This window comes from Erpetoichthys calabaricus, chromosome 10, assembly GCF_900747795.2.
Source record: "Erpetoichthys calabaricus chromosome 10, fErpCal1.3, whole genome shotgun sequence".
Lineage (NCBI taxonomy): Eukaryota > Metazoa > Chordata > Cladistia > Polypteriformes > Polypteridae > Erpetoichthys > Erpetoichthys calabaricus.
Window position 1 is genome coordinate 93500921 of NC_041403.2, and position 22698 is coordinate 93523618.

Consider the following 22698-nt stretch of genomic DNA (forward strand, 5'->3'; position numbering starts at 1 on the left):
TTGTGCATGCGTGTGTGCAGGAAGGAAGGGAGAGCAGGAATGTACATACAAAGACATCCCCATTTTTGCTTCTCTTTAATTCCATCAAGATTTCAAAGCTGACTTTGATGGTCCTACTAATTTTCATTCTTAGTCCAGAAGGTTTCTCTTAACTTGGGGGCTGCAGCAAAGCAAGAAATTAAGCGGAAGAATTTTTAGGATTTGAAAGCAAGTTGAGATCAATAGTTGCTCAGTGCTTATCATAAATATCTAGTTTCCTTTAGGATGTAACAAATTGATAGGGTTTCACCCTAAATATTCTTGACACTTGAATCACCACAAAGCCTATCTTAGAAAGTTTATCATAGAGTGCCTGTACAAGGCATTCACCCCCTTAGACGTTTTCACATTTTATTATGCTACATTGAATAACAATGGATTTAGTTTGCATTTTTAGACATTGATCAACAGAAAAAGACTCTAATACAGACCTCTACAATGTAGTCTAAATTACAAATGTAAAATAATTTGTCTCATAAGTATTCAAAATGACAAAACTAAATCCTCACTGATGCAGCAAAATGGTAATAGAAGTCACAGAATTAGTTCAGTGGAGGCCACCTGTCTATAGTCTAGGGGTTTGAATTGAACATATTCTAAGTGCACCTTATCTGAAAGGTCCAGCTTCTGGTGAGTCATTACGGTGGCCTAACTGACACAATGAAGACAAGAGAACACTTCAAGCAACTCCATGAAAAGGTGATTAAAAATCACAGTCAGGAGATGGAGACCAGAAACTATCCAAGTCACTGACTATCCCTCTTGAGTCCAGTTAAATCAATCATTAAGAACTAGAAAGGGTATGGCACAGCTGTAAATCTGCAAGAGCAGGCCGTCCACAAAAACTGAGTGATTGAGCAAGAAAAAGACTAGTGACGTAGGCCACCAGGGCACCTATGGGAACTTTGAAGGAGTTACAAGCAACATTGCATGATAGTGGAGAGACTGTGCCTACAACAACTGTTTCTTAGATGCTTCACCAGTCACTAGTCATTATAGGAGAGTGGCTAAGAGAAGGCCACTTTTAAAGAAACACACATGCCATCTCGGCTAGATTTTGCCAGAAGGTGCACGGGAGAGTCTGAAGTCAACTGGAAGAAAGTTCTATGGTCTAATGAGACCAAAATTAAGCTTTTTGGCCATCTGACTAAGCACCATGTTTGAACACTGCACATTATCTAAAACACACCGTTCCTGCATGAAACATGGTGGTGGCAGCATCATGCAGTCGGGATGCTTCCCTGCAGTTGGGCCTAGAAAGCTAGTGAGGGTAAGATGAATGCAGCAAAATTCAGGAAAATCCTGCAGGACATCCTAATGCAACCTGCAAGAAACCTATGCCTTGGGAGGGATTCATTTTCCAGCAAGACAACAACTCTGTGCAGAAAGCCATAGCTATGCAAGAATGGCTTAAAGGAATATCCATCCATCCATCCATTATCCAACCCGCTATATCCTAACACAGGGTCACGGGGGGTCTGCTGTAGCCAATCCCAGCCAACACAGAGCGCAAGGCAGGAACAAACACCGCAGGCTTAAAGGAATATTCCATACAAAAATGATCTTTTGCGTTACTTATCCCATGTAGCTAGTAGTGATGGCTGAGAAAAAATTTAAATCTCATATTTTCGTGAAGAACAGACATAACAATATTTCTGATAGAAGGGTAGCTAATGGAGATCAATGCTGGACATCTAAAGGGGCTTCCTGTTTGTGGACTACTTTTGTTTTCCATACTTAATTATTTACTATAAATATTTCAGCAAAAAATAAATGCTTTTTGCATGTTGTGAGCATATGATTGGATGAATTAACATGTGGATAATGTGACACAAGTAATGCAAGATTTTTTCATAGATGTTTTAATATTGTTTGCTATCATCAAATTTCCCTCTGGGGACAAATATCTATCTATCTATCTATCTATCTATCTATCTATCTATCTATCTATCTATCTATCTATCTATCTATCTATCTATCTATCTATCTATCTATCTATCTATCTATTATCCAGCATTGGTTACACTTGGCTCCTATTCTATCAGAAATGTTGTTGTATCTGTTCTCAACGAAAATATGAGATTAAAAAATTTTCTTGGCAATCACTACAAACTACATGGAGTATGCAACAAAAAATATCAAATTTTGGGTGAAATATTCCTTTTAAAACATAACTTTAATATGTCCTGGAGAGGAGAGTCCAGATCTTAGTTCAATGGAGAATTTTTGGCTAAACTTAAAAAAGGTCGTTCACTAGTGATCGCCATCTAACTTGACATAATTTGAGTAGTTTTGCAAAGAACAATATGGAAATATGGCAGCCTCCAGATGTGCAAAGCTGATAGAAGCTCATCTGTAGAACCTCAAGACTATAATGGTTGCCAAAAGTGCATCCACTATATTCTGACTCAAACTTACAAGATCAATTATTTTGTATTTTATATTTGTAATAACTTAGATCACCTTCCAGAGGTTTTTTTCACTTCAACATTGAAGAGTATTTTTCTTTTAATTGATGTTTAAAAATAAAGTTATATTTATTTATTTGGCAGACACCTTTAATCAAGGCAACTTGCAACATTTATGATACAATTGGTTACATTTGTTTTAGATTTTCAATTGGAGTACAGTCATGTTAAGTTACTTGCTCAGGGTTATGAAGTGTCAGTCCAAAGCCTTAAACACTACACCACACTGCCTGTCTGCAACTGTGTGTATATCCACTATAATTCAATGTTGTATAACAATAAAATGTGAAAACATAAGAAGGACTGAATACTTTTTATAGGCACTTTACATCCTGGCATCATCATCATTGTTTGGCTATTTGTTTCTAAACACCAAATCCCTTGTTTAAACTGAACTCCCAATTTTCATTTCTCACATAGCTATGTTAAAAATCACAAAAGAGCACCAAAGCAGAGTATGCTGTTCCCAGCCCTGCTTGAAAATGGCATAAAAATGTTAAAATTTGTTTATTTTTTTAAGTAAAACACTTGCTGTAAAGATGCAAAATGGTATAAAAAATAAGATCTACATGTCCATGTGCAAATGTAACTAATGTTTCCAGGCTCTTAAGTTCGGGTTTTACTTTCTTTTTTTTTTTGCAAATTGGAGCATTTTGTTAGCAGCCATCATACTCTGAATAATGCTGAGGAATCCAAGGTGGACTTATTACACAAATAAATACTAGGGAAGAATGAATGCAAGGAGAACACAAAAGGAGTGACTAAACAAAGTATAGGACAGCCTACAGATGTGTAAGTGTGACACCAGGTGGAGTGGCTTGCTCGCTTGTCAAACACTCCTGATCTCACCTGCTGTCTCTGTCTCGGGCCCCTGGCCTCTCTCTTCCTCCTACCAGTTGAGCATTTGTTCCCTATTCACCTCTTGACTTCAAGATTAGTGGCATCAGCGAGACTGACTAGAGTCAATGGTCTCAAGGCACATCTCCCTTTTTTAACATCTGGTTCTGCATGGGTGGCCCTGCTCTTATGTGCCTCTGCAACATCCTCTACACATACAGGGCATGCCACACCCTATAGGTAGCCTACATTTGTCTTCTATGCTGGCGAGTGCTTCCCAGTCCTCCCTAGGGTGATGCTCTGTGCCAGCCTTTTCTGCTTGCTGTTCCCCAGTCATTACAGTTTTTATTAACACTTTAATTTACTATGTGCATTATGCATTGCCTTAATTCTGCTATTACTGGTGAAAAAGCTATGATAAGACAGAAAAAGGTAATAAGCCTGTATTGCCTTCTCCCTCTTATACTGTGTGGCACAGATACCACAACTGACTGCTAATCTGGAAAAGGAGGAGGAGGAGCAGATGGTAACAAAACACCTGACAGTTTTTTGCCGTGACTTTACACTTGACTTCTAGGCATTTCCTTTGTTTTGAATCTAAAAGTTAATCTGATGGATATGTTTGGTGTTTGGTTTTAAACTTTAATTAATGCTAGTTTTCATCATCACAGCTTCATATTTTACATCTTTTCCCTGTGACGTCTTGCTCTGGGAAAGCTGTGGTCACAAAGTTAACGGAAACCTTTAAAAAAGGAATGTGTTTCCCTTCATTTTTCTTCTGCATACATGATTCCTGTGAATCTGAGATACCATCGTTGGTGACACACCATCTTGGTATTCAACATTTTCAGTGAAGGCCTAAGCAAAATTTACAATGGAATTTTATGAAATCAATAAGGTCAGATTATAATTTGATTTTTTTAATTTCTTCAACTAATATAAATTTTAAAAACTGATATGATACAATTTCCTTTGCTTCTGAATAGTAAGAGTTCATTTTAAATAAGAAAGAAAAAATATCCAATTAGGATATTTTTTCAGGTGCTTCTCATGAACCTGAAAACTATATGTTGATTATATATTTTGGTTCATATTTTTTGTATTATTATTTTTATCATAATGTTATTTTGTTAGTTTATTTCATTGTCAACATGATTTTGTTTTTCTGTTAATGGCAGGCCACTATGGCAGGGAGAGAAGGACCAGGCATGTGTAAATATGGAATAATAATAATTGTGCACCAATCTCCAATACATAAACCAAACTCAAAGCCTTACAAAAGTCTGACAACTTAAACAGATGGGTAAGAGAAATGCACAGAAAAAATGATCTTTATCCAGAAACGTGGAACACATTAGTGTGTCACTAAATTTTATACTGCCACACCTCTGACATCACTTTCTGCCACTTCTGGTAATCACAAGATAAAAACAGAAATCAGTTGCTAATAACAAAGCCTACAAAACAGTGGCACCTATAAAATGATAATAAATAATGTTAGTGATTTACCAAAGTCTTAGAATCAAAATGAAATGTGAAAGTGTATGTAACATTAAACAAAACATACAAAAATCGTAACATTTGTTAGCAATATTTCATGCTCATAGCTATGTTGTTTACACCTGCTGTGTGTATTGCTAACACATGACGTGACGCCAAAATTGCATGCTGCGTTAGTGCATCATAACTATTTAAGATAGTGGTATGCATTGTTTGGAATCTTTAAATAAGTTCAAAGTGATCTTTATAATTTTCAGTCTATGTAGAGAAAGAATTTCTTAATTATGGTTAAGCACCATAGTTTTAGTAATCACATTCTCTGGCTATCTTGACTCAGATCTATCTGAGCTTCGTTTTATAACAACTCCTTGTGCATTGCCCTTTTTTTCCACTTTCCATCACCTACTCCTTTAAAAAAAACTTTTTTGTCAATATCAGCCATAGCCATTAAATCTTCTGGCCATAATGGTGTATCTAACTGCTTACCTGCCTGATAGAAAGCATATAACATTCAAGTGTTTTGAAGCAGATTTTTTGGATTACAGTTGAATTATGCAATCATATCTTGGGGTCAGTGAGACTTTTTCAGACTCTTGTCACATTTAGGCCTTCATGAAATGAAAGCCTTATACCATCACTATATTTCATCGAGCTAGGCATGTCATTTCCTGTTGTTTGTTATAGCTTAGATGAAGTACTTCAGCCATTAGCACTTTCAAACACTTTTCACTTTTTTGATATTGCAGCACATTTCCTCTGGACTATTACCTATATGTCTTTAGTTTCATTTTACCGGCACATCCTCCACCCAACTGGTTAAAAATTGGCAGCTATATTGATATTTTTGAGATTAATGCATCTGGCACATTTACACTCATTTGTTATGATTTAGGAGAAGTATTTCCTGTTTGGGCATGAATCTATAAAATGCTGCTGTTCACACACCCAGGTCTCAGGATTGTTGATTTCCTTCTAAAGAGCCACAGTTGAAGTGAAAATCTCAGTAGCCATAATTTGAAAGGTTGAATCCCATCATTATAGGGCACTCTAACCATTTCATTGTTCTTAATCCACCTAATATACTGATTTTTAGGCTGCAAAGAACCCAAAACTGTCATACAACATGCACTTCAGAACAGCTCATCCATCTGAAGCTAAGCATGTTCAGGCCCGGCCAGTACTTGGGGGGGAGACCATCTAGGAAAAGCTTGGGTTGCTGCTGGAAGAGGTGTTGGTGAGGCCAGCAGGGTGCACTTACCCGGAAGTCTGAATGTGGATCCCAATGCCCTAGTGCAGTGATGGGGATACTGTGCTGTAAAAATGGCACCGTCCTTCAGATGGGATGTAAAACTGAGGTCTTGACTCTCTATGTTCATTAAAGGTCCTTGGGATTTGTTTGTAAAGAGCACATAGCAGCCTGATGACCAGACTAAATTGTTGTCCATGGCCTAGTCATTCTGCCCCCCCAATCATCCCCTGACTCTAATTGTCTATCTCTCTCACCACTTCATCACCTGACAGCTAATGTGTGGTGAGCATACTGGTGCATCATGCAGGTGAAGGCTACCCATCAGTAGTGGTTGAAGTGGCTACCCAATCAATAATGAAAAGTGTTTTGAGTAGTGAGAAAAGTGCTATATAAATGTAAATAATTACTATTATTAGTTCACCTTATATACACATCAGGCTGCAAAAAATGACACAGTGTGAATGTACAGACTACAGACAGATGGCATCTGTAGAGAAGGCATCTCTATTAGCGTTCACAGTGAGTCTGTGGGCAGTTACGGATAAACTGATCAACTGCTGAAATGCCAAATGAACACAGGGCAACATGCAAACCACACAGATGAGACCGTCCCCAGAACGTCGAGTGAGAGGTAGGTGCCCTAACTGACGTTCTTATAATCTTCTGATTACAGGACATACGTCATTTATGTTACCCTCTTCCAGCCTAAAATATAACCTGCACTGTTCCAAAGAAGTATATCTGTGCACAAGAGTGCAGCGCTGAGTATCACTGATGAGAGGACCCTACAAGGAACTGAAATTTGGGCAAAGTAATGTCAGCCTACGCCTGTCATCACATGACAACCCTGCTGCTCTTGCTTGTCTACTGGCACACTGTTGATGTATCAGGTTTCAATCTCTGGGCACGTATCAGTAAACAAAGACAGGAGAAGCAAACTGGATTGACTCATCGCTTACCTGGAAATATGACGTAAGACCAGGCTCTGAGCCCCCACTGCACAGGTGCACAGGTGGTAGTGGCCGCCTCGAGTCATGGACAGGTGGTGCTGTGGTTATTCAGACTGATGGAATGGAAACTGCCAGAGTGGCATTGCCTAATGTAACTACTGCACTATTAGCAAGATACTGTCAAATTCAACCTTTCCAATAGACAAACCCAAGAGGTTTTTTTTTTATAGAACCATCTAGAAGTGAACATCCTCCTAAGGTGCTTGTTACATTCAGAACCATGTTATTATTTTTATAAATGTATATATTTTACACCTGGAGTGCAGCAGGATTTGTTCACGGTCCTACATTGAGATAAAGGTATGAACCACAATCAATCCTAAAGACAATGACTACTAAACGAACATAAACATTCAACAAACCTGGAATTACAACACATTGTTTTGACCAAATTGTCCAGGTTGTGATGTCATGCTCACCTTTCAACTTAGTCAATTGATTAAAATAGAACATATAACCTGGTCAGCCTGAAATGCTTTTGCAGTGAAGTAATACACATGCAGTAGATTTATTTTGGTCTTTATTTCCATAATTATTATTATTATTATTATTATTATTGTTATTATTATTATTATTATTATTATTATTATTATTATCGGTAGACCAAGTATAAGTCAACAGTGTTCTGACATTTTTCTGAACAACTGTGAACACAAGTGAAGTGGGAAGGTTGGCTGCCGACTGAAATTTACTACCTTGTGTATGGCTAAGTGCAGGAGTGAGCCCTGAGATGTTCTTTTCTTACGTCTATTGCTGTTGACCTCTGACCACCATGATTTTCTCTTAAAGTCAAGAAAGAGACAAGTGTGTTTCAATGTTGTGCTTAGGCAGATTAGGTGTGAACTGCTTTGTGTTTACATTTGCATGATGCACTGATGTTCTGTTAATGGCACATTTTACACTTTTGCCTGATGCAGTGTGACCACATCTGAGATAATAGCTGGAAAATGAAAGGATGAACACCACTTCCTAGAAATTATTTATAATGCACGTTACTTAGTCCATGCAGCACATTACTGTACAAACCTTTGTTCAAGACAACTGTTGTAGTGAGCATTATACTAAATAAAAAAAAGAATTAAAAAAGTGCTTTATAAGATCATTTGAAGAGAACATGGTGACACTCTGAAAGGTTAATAGTAGAATAATCTTTTTGTGCCATTATGTTTATTTCAGTTGAGCATTTTCCTGTTATGAGTTAGCTGCTATTTTCTTATTGTTTGCTTATCGCCGTGACTCCATCTTGATTTATACAGTCACCATTTTTGTTTCACATTTGTTAGATACATTGACGGTTTGTTAGGGCATGGTTGCTGGAAGTCTCCAAAAGCCCATACTTGACCCATCTCAAGTATATAATTACAGACCAGTCTCTCTTCTTTTTTTTTACCCCAAACCCTTGAACATGCTGTCTTTAACCAAGTATCTTCTTTCCTCCAAAAGAAAAGATTGCATAATCCTAACCACTCAGGCTTCAAGAGGGGCAATTCCACCGAGATGGCTGTGCTTACTGTTGTTGACATGCAATGGCTGGCTAAAGCTACCATTATTTCATCAATTCTTAATCCTCCTTGATCTTTATTCTGTCTTTAACACAGGTAACCATCCTCTCTGACCTTGGCATCACTGGGACTGGCCTGAGATGGTTTGAGTTTTTCCTGCATCATGTGCATCCTACCATGTGTCCCAGAGAGGAGAGGTGTCAAAGTTACAAGCACGGTTGGTCCCCAGTTATTGGTACTGGGCCTCCTCCTCTTCTCCTTGGACACCAGCCACCTCATCAGACCCACTCATACAGTCAAATTGATTTTCATAGCAATACTATAATGATGATGCCCTTGTCCTGTAGCACTTGTCTCAAAATAGTCCCCAGGCTGATGTTTACTCAATTATGTTGACTTTGTTTGTAACTCACTTTAAGTAAGAGCACCTGCTGAATAAGTAAATATAAATACAAGGCACATTGGGTGATGTCAGTAGCGTGATGGTATACAAACTGATGATGCACCAAAGGTAACTCTCCAAAATTCTAGATGACTCCTTAAAAAGAATTTTGGTATAATCTCTTTCAAATTTGACTCAGTTCTAACAATTTTTTCGAGTTATTTGACTTTCAATGTTTTTTTGCTTACTATCCTGAGAACATTTTCTGATCATGACTTATGTCTTCCCCATCTCCTGATCCATTATAATCAATATCTGCCTGCATGTCATCTGTGCAGTCAAAACATTGCCAAATATTTCCTCCACTTCCTGGTGTGGATATCAGATGGGGCTTTAAAGCCCCAGCCAGGATCTACACCTGTGAGAAGCCCAGTTATCATTTCCAGGATCAGAAATTGCCTGTGGGAACTAATATAGCTATCCAGATAGAACTCATCCTAGAAGCCCAGGTATCCTTTCAGTTCTGGAACTCAGTCTTCTCTTAATGGGCTAGGCCCCCCTCTCCATAAAGTCACATGTTAAACCAAGTAAAGACTTGTAGGACTCCTGAACCAGAGTGTGTCATTCCCCGCTATCCACATTTACGTCTCAGGAGTGATTGTTTTGGAACATCACACATCTCATTTATGGTGGTCTTGTGTCCCTGACAATTTTGACATCCTACATCCAAACTAAATTCCGGCACTAATAAAAACCCCTTGCAAAGGAAACCCTGCAGGGCCTTTCAATAACATGCCTTACCTACATCACTAATATTAAAAACAAGTGCTGTGAAAAGTGATGTACATTAATAGTTAGTTTGTGACTAATTCTCAGGCAGTTTATATGTTTTCTAAAAACTTGATAGCTGCTCTCTGGTCTTCATTGACGTATGAGATAAGTGGTGTACCTATGTATACCTCACAGCTGGCACAGGAATGACTTTACTGCTGGGAAAGGTTTCAGTTCCTGACTGTACAGATTGGGAAGAGCACAGTTCTGAAAATGTACAAGTCAAGAGACATAGCAGAACTTTCTTCATTCTCCACACGAAACCTGCCTTGATCTTCCAACTTTCGAATTTTTGCACCAAGTTTCATTTCAAGTTTGAGAGTAAAGCTGTGTGTGATGATAACCTTACAAATAAGCACTTAATTCTGTAGCCTTTCTCTTTATGTAATGTGCTCCAATCTGCAAGCCATACTAAGATCAAATGGTCTTTCATCCATGACTTAACCTTCTTAAACCAGTTCAGGGTCACAAGGGTTGGAGCCCATCCTGGCACTGGGCACAAAACAGGGACAATTCTGAGTCAGAGTGGCAATCCATCACAGAGGGCCCACTTATACACACACTGAGTTCTTCAAGAATAGGACCATGACTCATCTGTGAAAAATCTATCCTTGAATACATGAACTTGAAGTTTACATTGCATATTATGAAAAACTTGTGATTGGCTCTGATCAGAGAAATTCTTCAATTCTCTCTTTTCAGGCTGTCAAGCAAAACATCTTAACATGAGGGAGGCATATTGAAAAGAATCTACATTGCTATATTCAACCTAATACCTTGGGTAAGTAATAGAAGTTATTGGCCGGTTTCAAAATGCACATTACATGGTCACAGGGAGCCGTACTATATCCTTGTATCATCAGGTACAAGGCAGAAATCAGCTCTGGGTGAGAACCCAGTGACACATCCATGGTTACTCACTCCCGGCCAGGATTTAGACATGCCAAAGAGACTTCGGGATGTGGAAGAAACGAGTACCAGGACAAAAACAACAAGGACATGGACGGAACATAAGCAATAGCTAGGCTAGAAGTTGATATCATACAGTGCTGACAACTGCAACACTATACAGCCTATAAATGTTCACAAATAAAATAACACAACATTAAAGAAAACTTGATAATTAGAATGAAACTCCAACTCCAGAGAATGCTCAGATTTAAGAAATGCATTTAGATTTGATGATTACACACCAAAACTACTGCAGAGTTTTTGACACGCCTTCCTTATCTAAACCTATGAAATCAACTGTTGCTCCTTAAAAGGTATTTTGGCTGGACACCTGTTGTTCATTCTTTATTCAGGTCTATAATTCGGAAGGGTGGCTTTACTACCTTTAGATTTCTTAGAATGAAAGAACATACCCATTATGAATATAAGGTGACAAAGCCTCTGTTGATGCAGACAGAAGTAAAAGAAAAGAGGTACAAAGAAAATCTAAAGGAAAAAGCTTCCTTGATGTATTTATGAAAATTGGCATTTCAGCAATCCAAAACTCACAAACACATAATTTTCCTGGCATTTTGGCATGCTCAAGGTTGCAAACATTTTTGTATAACGTCACATAAATATGTTGTCAGCCAAGGGAGAAGCCAGGTATGCACTGCTTCCTTGAACTCATGGTTACTGGCAAAGTCACAGCCTCTGACAGCATCTCTCACATAAACCAATAATCTATGGGACCAAGGTCAGTGGACAGCCTCTCTGATTGTTCCTCATAACTGACACTTGCTTGGTTATTCTGAACATGACAATCTATTTGTAAATGCTTTACTGTAGTAAACCATCATCGTTGTACGACATTAAGAAATTTTCAATGTTTCCTGAAAACTGAATAACTTCTCTCTGGTCTTCACTGACGTATGAGATAAATAGAACACCTGTGCTCACCTCACTGCTGGCACAGGTATACTGAATGGCCAAATAAGCAAGTACAATAACAAGACTGTACATTACTTTTGCCAATAGTAAGTTCGGAAATTGTGCCATAACATAAACAAGCAAGCAAACAAACAAACAAATAAATAACTTTTAACTTTCCATCGAAATACATTCACTGAATGAGAATATGTTAACGAGAAGCAGATCGCAGACGGCAGCTTGGTAGGGCAGTTCTTGTCAAAATAGACTTTTATATTAATATAGAATATTAATAAATTAAATTCACACATGAAAGTACAATATCACTTTCACCATGGTGTAGCTGTGATCGACACAAAAGAGCAATTCCTAAATCCAAGCACATGCTTGATATTTGTTTAGCTGTTTATACAGAATCAAACACTTTACTATCACAGCAGAGAGATAAGAAGCATTAAAGGCTTATTATAATCTCTAACTGTAAACTGTATGCACCTTTGCAGCCAATCCAATGCTTAGCTGTTGTTATCTGGAAAAAGCTGGTTGAGGAATGTAGTATTTGGAATGGTAACAGTCATTCTGGAATGATTATAGTTAGCACATATGAGTTCTGGCAATATAATATAATATAATATAATATAATATAATATAATATAATATAATATAATATAATATAATATAATATTCTCAAGCCTGCTTAATCCAATTTGTGGCTGGAGGGGATCCTGCAGCATTGATAGCAAACCAGGAAAGAGCTTGGATAAAGTTTGAGTCCATGCTAACATTCAGGGGACCAATTTGGAATTAACCTAATAATCATGTCTTTAGAGATGCTGGAGACATCTTACCTGAAAAGCGTGCCTTAGTTAGCCAATTAAAGGTGACATTTTGATTGATCTCTTATTGCATCCAAAATGTCTAACACGGTACAACACCCTACTACTACAGAGATGCTGGAGAAAAAAATCCACATAGACACGATGAGAACATGAAACTGGTAAACTGGAAAACAAGCAGACACAGGAAATAACTCCCGGAATATGGGTTTGTGAGGTGGAGACACTACCCACTGCACCACCCATGAAATAATAAAACAGTATAATATAGCATAATGTTCTCCAATCTCCTTAACTCAGTTTAGGGTCACCAAGGGCCAGAGTATATCCCTTTAGCTTTGGATGACAGGCAGAAACAAACATGGATAATAATGGAATTGAATCAAATAGAATAGAATAGAATAGATAGATAGATAGATAGATAGATAGATAGATAGATAGATAGACAGACAGACAGACAGACAGACAGACAGACAGACAGACAGACAGACAGACAGACAGACAGACAGATAGATAGATAGATAGATAGATAGATAGATAGATAGATAGATAGATAGATAGATAATATAAACCATACATGAAAACAGTTCAAGCATTTAATGCAGCAAATTATTTATAAGAGCTGTGAAAAAGGATAGCATTCTAGCAACATATTTTGATCATTTTTAAGAATGATTTACAAGATTTTAAAATGAAAAGTACAACACAGAATTGCTTTCTTCACAATGAAGCATGTCATTAAATCTCTTAAGATTGCACTTAAACATCACAACCCTAGGCAGATAACAGAAGCAATTATGGCTTTCCCTTCACCCCCTTGCTATAATGTGAGGCAGTAACGGCTGCAATATGCATTATTGGTCTCTAAGGCTAAAATATTCACAGCTGGCACAGTGTGGTTTGAATTATTCCAACATTGCAATGTTCATTTTAATTTCATCCAGTTGCAATAAAATGAGAATGAAGGGTCACTGATGGGGAAACACAAGGATCATTTTCTTACACATCAGTTAATTGCTCATTTAAACCTCACCACGAATAATCTAAACTTTTCTAATTAACCATTGTAAAAGGGCTGACCCGTAGGGGGTAGTTCTTCACTGTCCGTTAAAATCAGGAGCTAATATGTTTCACTTTTTTTTCCGCCTTGATGTGCTGTAAACAAGATTAAAAGGGCCCAGTTCTGTGGAGTTATTGTTGATGTCAGTAGGAAGTGCTGATAGCTTTTGCAGCTGAACAAAGGCTAGATGAGAGAGCAAAGAAGACTCCCAGACACACTGGCACCAGCCTGGATTTCTCCCACAATCCTTGCTCTGATCTCTCATTGTTCTCTCAGCGCCCTCAACTTTCTGAGCCATGACCTGGAGATGAGTAGCTGTTAGGACAACAGGATGCAAAACCCTGCTGGTGGAGAGGTGTCACTTTGCTGCACAAAAAATAAATAAATAAATAAAAGGAAAACAAAAATGTTGCAGAGAATAATACAATTATTTAACCAATCAGTTAGAAAATCTAAATCCATCACCTTTCTGTTTAGGAATAGATATTTATTTGGCTCTGTTGACAGAAACAAAAGAATAGAATACTTAGGTTAGGAAAAGGGTATATAGAGCTTTTCAGAAAAAAAGAGCAGAATATTTACTTCTTCATATAAAGGGCTTTTTTCTCTAATTCACTATCTTTCACAAACACTGATCCAATGCTCTGAAATCCCTTGATTGCAAAAAGATAAGCAAATCTCCAAAACCACTTTCATTGATTGGATCCACGATTAACTTAATAGGTGGTACTTCATTATATATTAAAAATATAAAAATACATAAATACAAATCCAATGAAATGCATTCATTTACACAAAGTTTATTTAGGTACTCCAGTTACCTCTTACATCTCAGAAATGAACATGTATGGGAAATGGACACCCTTATCAACTGCACCGTGTGAGGGTGTCAGTAAGGACTCCTGTGATGGGCTGGTGTCCCATCCCTGGTGAATTTATGTCCTGTGCCTTTTCCTGCTGGTTACAAGTAAACTTTAAAATTATTTAAAACGTGATAAAGGAAAATATGCAAATAAAACAAAATACCCAATACATATATAAATTATATACAAACTAAAACATAACCTATACAAAATATACAATGCATACTAATGTACTTGACATATTTGCACTATATATTAACTTATAATATAAAATGAATCAAAATAACAGCTAAACTCATACATATATGAGCAACTTGTTTTACCTTTAATAAAAGGTGCATTATTATTGTTATTTTGGGACATGAAATAAATACAAAAACAGACAGCTAGATCAGGCCAACTGTTAAAGTTTGGGAAATGTTAAGGGAAACCAGGCACATGTAGTAGAATTGTTTCTTAGCAATACACACTTCAGAGATAGATAGATAGATAGATAGATAGATAGATAGATAGATAGATAGATAGATAGATAGATAGATAGATAGATATTTTCCTCAAAACTGAAAGGTTGAACGCATAAATTATGTTTTTCAGTTGCGAGTAACGATTTAAATAGCAATATTAGGATTTGATTATTATTATTATAGTGTTACAAGGGGCTACCATCGAGTTACCCTTGCAGATTTGAACATAAACTTGCCGCCGGAGCCGTACGCTGAAGAATGTTTATAAAAGCCATCTCCCCTCTCCCTCCTTCACAACCTCTCCCCCCCCTCCAACCCCGTCTTTTATTTGACTTTCCTGTTTGAAGCTGCGAGGGAGAGCTCGCAGGTGCGCGGGGCGGAGAGCTCCGCTCGGCCGGTTTGTTCTCAGGCTTCGCGCAGCGCAGGTGAATGGAGGAGTGTTTGTGGTCTCCATGGAGACCGCCCGCGCGGCGCCAGGCTGACAGGCGTCAGGGAGTGTATGAATGGGTGACGTCACGAGGCTGGCGCCTGCCAGTCTGCCTCAGCTTGTTTAGACAATCCGGGAGGCTTCAGAGCGGAGCGATGCTGCGTACAGCGCTAAACACACACTGGGGAGAGAAGTGAAAGAATCTGGGAACCTATTCACCGAAAAGCTGTTTTTTTTTGGGGAGGGGGCGTGTGGGCGGGGGGATAGAACAGCTCGATTTGTAAGTATAAAGTGGCCTTTAATATGCTAAACGCTGATGCATCGGAATTTGGCTGAAATGCACTACACATCTGCAGCACACCGCGTTGTCACAAGCTGTTTCGTTAATTGATGCTTTGTCATCCAGTTCTTAAATTGTTGGTGTGCCAATCTGTCCCCAAGAAGGGCGAAAAAAAAGTTTGCTGTTTTTACATGCAATGCAATGTACGTGTACTCAATAAACAAACCCTTTATTTTTAAAGCGTCTTGCCATATTATTATTTGCAGAAATAGTCTACGGATAATGATTTGGTATTTTTATGTTAATGATGGGTACAAAATCACATGAAGCTTATAAGTTTTTAATGGAGTTAAAAGTGGATAAAAGAATGACTTAACACACCGATTTATTAAACAATATATTTGCATTAGTTATTTTTAGTTTTTCAAGCACTCCTGCCCAAAATGAAACCGCCTAAAACAGCACGTGAATTTTCAAAATTACAGCACTGCCAGTTTTATTAAGCTTGTGCAATCTGCGACACGTCATTACTATTGCTATTAGCACAGCTGCGCTAGCCCTGGAAGAACAAAATGATGACAGAACATAACTGCCGATAATGTCCTAATCGGCTGCAAACTTGGGCAACAGCATTAATAATAAACTGGGCAATGTTTCAACACGCGATTGAACGCGGTAGGGATGAGTGACTAGACGAGTTAATTATTATTTAGTGCAATTGCCAATCGTCAGAGAATTTCGGAAACCCCGCTTATACAGTAAGGTGTAATTATAAGGGGTTAAGAGGGATGGATGGCACTTATGGTTTTGCCAACATGTCGATGTCTCTTACGGGACAGAACTCGTCAATGTATTACTGTATATACGCACATGGTGGGAGGGGGGCGTTGTCACATCTGATAAAGTGAGCAATTAAAAAGTTATTTATCTTCAGTAAGTGAAGCATTCTTACTACCACCATCCCCCACCACGCCTTCGGGCAAGCGTCTCCACCTGCGCCTTACCAAGCGCGGACAGCTGGGTTCCCACATTTCAGCCATAAAAAAGCGCTATATTTGTTTCCATTTGTAATACCATCTCCTGTTTGATAGGACAGTTGATAAGCATTGGTAAGCTCTCATTGGTTGAGACAAGCGCACCCGTCCCTCCCCTTGGCGGCAGAAGCTTAACTCCGATTGGTTAAAGGATTCGAGCACGACTTCACTTGACTACGCCTTCCCGAACGCCCGGGCTGATAAAAAAGAGAGAGCGGGTGTTGATTGTGCATTACAAGCTAGTGCTCAGTACAGTCATTTTTGGATAAGTGATAGAAGAGCTGCCGTTGCCTCTCCTCAAGTAGAGTACTCTGTCTTTGGCGCTACCTTCAACTCAAGATGAAAGTCGTCGGTTCTTCTTGCGCTCTGAAAAGCAAAGTGGGCGGCAACAACGAGGATGTGGTGCGCTGTCTGTCCGAGCAGAGCCTCGCCATCTCTAAGTGCAAGCTCCCGTTGCTCGACCAACACATGCACGGATTCCTCGACATGAACGGCTGCTACAGTAAGCTGAAAGAGCTTGTGCCTACCCTGCCAGCTAACAAGAAGGCCAGCAAGATGGAGATCTTGCAGCACGTCATCGACTACATCTGGGACCTACAGCTGGAGCTCGACTCACCGGGACTGAGCCGCCCGCAGGGGGGCAACAGCGCGCCACTGACCCGCTCACCGTTGACTACCCTGAACGGAGAACTGGGAGGGATCGCAGTGGAGGTAAAGAGCATCCCATTCAGTAGATGTTTGTAGATGCAAAAGATTTAAATCGCATGTCCCTCATTTTGATCAAATGTATTCTTTTGTAATTTTGACATTTGCATTCAACCCAGTGTCACTCTTTGCCATTCTCGCGTGTTGAAAAGCACTCCATATGATGTAAAACGTGTGTAGTTTGAGCAATATTGTCTAAAATATCCGGAAACGTATTTTTACTATATGTAAAACTGCCTGATGTCTGTTCTATTGCACATCTTGTTGCTCCAGAGGATGTTGCCTAAACATGATGTGCAATAATCCTAGAGAGTACATCTCTCCCTCTTAACATTTGTCAGCTGGTTTTTATCCAATTGCTTTGTGTTCTGCTTTTGGTTTTACTTACAAAGTCTTTTTTTTTTTCTTTTCTTTTTCAGAACGGCTGCACAGATGACAGAATCCTTTGTCGCTAATGTGACTGAAAAGTAATACAAGACTTTGGGGGCTTGAAGTGGTCAAATAATCAATAAGCTGAACGTCTTTTTGCTCCTTGAAGTGACTCTATCCCTGCTTTTTAGCATGGGGTTCCAGGCATGTTCCTGTATTTAGTCCTGTAGAAGACTTTCTAAAATTGGGAAGTGTCAAATAGCTCTCTCGTGATCTGCACCTGCTTATCAGTTTGAAACACCACCTCCTCCCCCTCCACTACCACAATCCTTGTCCATGTCCACTGGGATCAAGAGGACCCAGAGCAGTGGCTCTTTTCTTTCTCTCCTTTTTTTGTTTCTTCAGAGACTGATGTACAGCTTTTCTGTGGCCACATTTGTGGGGTCTTGTTAAAAAGACTTTTTTTTTGGTTACGTTTAAATGTAGATTTCTTTTTTTATATTTGTAAAAAAATCTTATGTTCTCAGATTCCTGAGATTTATATATTGTATTGTATATTACAATGCCATTTGATGCAGTCCTTATTGTTTTTTTACAATGTAATAATTGTGTTTTTATTAAAACAGAAGTATTTGAAACATTTTTGGTGTGGTGTTTGGTGGGGGGGGGGGTACTGTAAATTATTTAGTGACACATTTGGGCAGGGCATTTTATTCAGAAATGTTGGGATTGACTTGAGTTTGTTGTGATGTGCTTCTTGATGAAAAGCAATTTTGTGGCATCAAGGATTGTGCTTGGCCCAAGGCTTTGGTTCTAGTTGGGCCAGAAGTTTGAAAGTTAGCTTAGTGTGCTAAAATAAAGGTTTACGTGATTAACCTTAATTGCTCTGAATAGTAAAAAGAAATTTCTCACTAGTGATCCAAAATAGCTCTAGGGGTTCATGAGATCTATAGCAAACTGAGTATGGAAATCTTTAACAAAAGCAATAGTTTAAAAATCAGACCTGGATCTGTCAGTTTAGGAATTGTGTACACACATGCAACTCGATGTATTTTGCTGTAATAATTGGCCTTTTTAGAGTGTGTGTGTTTTAATGCATAATTTGTACTATGTGAAGGCTATTTAAAACTGAACCTTTTTATTCTGGTTAGGGTTTGGTTCCAAAATCCTGCAGTTTAGAGGGTCCACGTGGTTAATTTAAATGAGGCATATGTGCTTTGATATTAACTTTGGCCAAAACTTTATTTTGGGCCTGTGACCAAACAAGTATAACCTACAGGTTTAAATAGTTGTTTCTAAAAGCTCTTAAACATTTATTCTAATGTAAATATTGGCAACTGCTCTATCAAAAAGGCAGAAACCAACTCTGTATATCTAAGTACTTTGCCTTCCAATAGTAACATGCAATTAAAATGTAATGTTTTTACTGTCAAAAGTGGGGCAAGAGGATAGAGCTGCATGGTGAACTTCATGCAGCATAATTGGAAAACTTTTTATCTTTGGCACTGATGTCCTGTGACTTGGATGGGGAGCTCATGCTTTTGTTTTGGGTGTGTAGGAAATCACCAAAGAATTTCATCCATTGCCCCCATACTCCACATTTTCATTTTTATACACTTAACCTCCTTGTGCAAATCCACACAAATTTCATAACTTCAAAGTTTCCTGGGGGATTCAGGATGTGATTCCTAGCAGATTTCTTTAACTAGTAGTTCAGCAATACACACTGCAAGTGTGGCAAATCTCCTCGCCTCTGCTGATGATTTGATGGGAGACAATGCACAGACTCGCATACCTCTTAGTTCATCTGCTTTGAGTGGGCTTCCTCATTTTGGGCAGTGTGTTTTTTTTTTTTTTTTATTTATTTATATATAACCAAGTGGATCTTACTGTGGCAAAGTGGGATTCCTTTTCCTCTCCGTTACACCAGTAACCCCCAATGTCACATCACAGGGCTCCTTGTCTGCTGCTTTAGTCATTGACTCTTAAATGTGATACTCAACAGGTAAGCCAATGGGGCACAGTGTGACTTAGCAGTTCTAATATTCTTCCAGTTTGACTGTCTGGTGTCAATGCATTAAATACATATTTTCGTTGGTAAGTACTTGATGTCTATCCTTTCTGTGAAAGGTGCTCTATATTGATGAATTATTATATGGGCTATATGGTGGCTCGGGAGTTGAAATTGCGGCCTCCTAGCTAAATAAGTTTTATTTATATAATGCCTTATCTTGAACCCAAGGTCACTATTCATAAATGAATTTTAAAATAGGTCCATAGAAAAGTCAATGTAAAAACAAAATAATAGATTATACAAATATTACAACTTAAAAATAACATAAAATTAACTAAAGGGGGCTGTGTTTAAATTCCAAGCCAGTCACTGAGATGTGAGGTTTGCAGGCTTGTCTCTGGGTCAACATTGGCTTTCTTCAAGGACTCCAGGTTCCTCCCATAGCCTAAAGATGCCTGTTGGGTTGACTGGCTTGGAGGAAATGAATGTATGAGTGTTAACTAACCGTGATGAACGAGCTTGATGGACTGAATGGTCTCTCATTTGTCAAATTTCTTATGTCTCCATTCAGGATGAACCTAATACTACCAGAATAGGCCCACTCTGGCACATCTTGATATGGATAAGGTGGCTTTAAAAAATGAAGGTATGACTGATTCATGGAAGAGGATGTATGATTTATACGCTCAACATGACCAGCAATCTTTATTTTTTTATCATTGTGTTCACTGAGCTTAACACCAATATAAGAAACCGGCATTATACATAACAAAAACAACCAAAGTGAAGCCAACATTTCATGTAAGATCACAGCCTTTGCACAGTTTGAAACATTAGTTTTATCATTATTATTATTAGTAATAGTAGTAGCCACTCTCTGATACCATGCTAAATATAAATGTATTAAAATGCAGAATTTCATTGTAATTAACAGAAAGCGCACGTCCGCTTACCTGCTGTACTCCTTACTCCTGTCTCTATGCTTTCCTTCCCTGACACTATTGGTAAATGTCCTGCAGTCCCCCTCTGATCCCACACCTCACCACATTATTGCACTAGCAGAACAAAATGTGCAGTCATATGCCCATCTCTCAGAGAGAGGACTGTGAGAGCTCCACCACAGCAGCAGGGAAGGGCACATCAAGTTCTCCTCACATGACTTGGTCATCTGGCGTGATCTCGTGCCTAATGGATGCTGGCATTAAACAGCATAACTCCACAAAGTTCTCTTTATTATATATTTGATCAAGGAGGCCAACTTGTGACTCTGAACTGGGAGTCTAGGAGTGAGAGTGGGTGTGTGCGGGAGTATGTTCTGCAAAGGACTGGTGTCAGTGCCACAGAAAGCCAATGGACTGATGGAAATGCTGGGGGATCAATCAGTCAGCCCACCTTACCATTAAGTTACTATGTCTTTGTCCCGGCTGGGCTACAAACGAAGCCGCCCGGCAGCAGTGCAAAAGTGAAGAAAATGCTTCAGCAAGGGTAAAACAACATTCCCATGGCTCCACGCTGGGAGGATGCACCGAACCGGCTGGCTGACGATCACTTAGTGAAGCGCCCCTTCCAGGAGGCCCGGTTCAACGTGACACATTTCGGGAAAAGGGCCGCCAACACTGCCGAGGCTTCCTTGCTTGTGTATCCTTTTAACATGTTTACAATAAATAAGATCAATTTCTGCAGTCGAGCTTCCGTACAGAGTGCTGCGCTCTCTCACAGTCCCTCGCTTTCTCTCTCTCGCTCTCTCTCTCGCTCTCACACACACACACACACACACACACACAAGCGCACACACGCAGCCGCTTCTTGGCTGACATCCCAGCCCATCTGCAGCTTGGCTCTCAGATTAGTGTTTGTTAATGTTTCAATCAGCTGTGTGCTCAGGAATGTGAAGCCATTTAACCTGAACTTCCCCAGGTGTGGAGAGGCGCCGCTCAGTCTGGGCCGGCCTGCCCTTCCCTGCCCTTGGCACAATCCGATCACACAAACACAATCACACACTGCCTTTGCTGTGAAACAACACTGCTGCAGCTGTGTGCATCGCACTGCAGGGGAATTGGAACAGCATTGCACAAGGGAGATAAAATAGATCTGACGAGGAACGGCCGGCCGGCCGCTTAACCCTTGCAGGGCCGCGCTGTGTGCGACCGAGCTCAGGCCGCGGGGGGCCGGCGCTGTATGAAGGCTGACGGTTTTATTCAGGAGCAGCCACATCTGGAGGGCAGGGATAACGGCGGTGTGCGTGCGCTGCCACAGTCAGGCCGGGACTGCGGGTGAGAAGCGACGAGGAAAGACGGAAGGAGCCCAATTTTGTTAAAGTTAAGCAATCGGAGGTTAAGATGTGAAATGACAGAAGTGCTGAAAATGATGAAGGCGGATGCCAGCTGTTACTTTGAAAAGAATTCTTCAACAGGAACGCGGGGGCACAGATGGCAGCTGCTTGGGGGTACATTTTAAACAAATGTTGGGAAATATGGTATTTCTTCACTTAGAGGGGACACGTTTCCAACTGGGGACATTTCGATCATGTTTTTGAATATTAATTGACAAAAAACAAATCATGTTGGGTTGAAAGGCCCACGCTGTTAAACTTTTCTTACACATGAATAAATTGATAGCCATGTTGATTCCTGACAGAAAGGTGCTGAAAGGACAGACACAATTTAGTGCCAGACCCCAGTTAGCAAGTGTAGTGCACTTTGGGACCCAGGGCTAATAATGGTCAATTGTTGTCTGGTGTGTATTTTTGGGTGCTTTTTAGGGATTTCTTACTTGGCAAGCAGTCACCATGTGTGCAGAAGGGAAGGGACAATCACAATGAGGATCTCCCAGTTGGCAAAAGAGATTCACATTGGCACTAGCGATTGAAAACTGGGGCCGCCAGTGGGTGACACTCTGTCAGTATAATTGGCACCATAGAATTGAGACCTCCAAGGACACAATGGTGAGAAGAGTGACAAAGGCCTGA

The 22698-nt window shown here is 39.4% G+C and overlaps 2 protein-coding genes and 1 long non-coding RNA gene across 7 annotated transcripts in view; 2 read left to right on the top strand and 1 right to left on the bottom strand.

The window, feature by feature from the left end:
- Nucleotides 1-18356, top strand: part of id1 (inhibitor of DNA binding 1, HLH protein) — a 739503-nt gene extending 721147 nt beyond the window's left edge. For 2 of the 3 annotated variants that reach the window (XM_051932933.1, XM_051932935.1), the window contains exons 2-3: nt 16898-17353; nt 17767-18356. In XM_051932933.1, the coding sequence (XP_051788893.1) occupies nt 16982-17353; nt 17767-17802 (408 nt within the window). In that variant the 5' untranslated portion in view covers nt 16898-16981 and the 3' untranslated portion in view covers nt 17803-18356. Of the gene's footprint in view, nt 1-16859; nt 17354-17766 lie in introns of those variants that run through there. The other variant, XM_028811613.2, reaches the window with a different exon arrangement.
- The window catches only part of ndrg3b (ndrg family member 3b), a 1230027-nt gene that overhangs the window by 809141 nt on the left and 398188 nt on the right, over nt 1-22698 (top strand). The window lies entirely within an intron of this gene.
- LOC127529426 (uncharacterized) lies at nt 13097-20941 on the bottom strand. 3 transcript variants are annotated; one of them, XR_007936113.1, is made up of 3 exons: nt 20684-20941; nt 14396-14531; nt 13097-13940 (listed from the first exon to the last, which is right to left on the bottom strand). It is a non-coding gene; the product is annotated as an uncharacterized LOC127529426 (long non-coding RNA). The 3 variants fall into 3 exon arrangements; XR_007936112.1 differs by lacking the exon at nt 20684-20941 and adding an exon at nt 15101-15740; XR_007936111.1 differs by lacking the exon at nt 20684-20941 and having other exon boundaries at nt 14396-15777.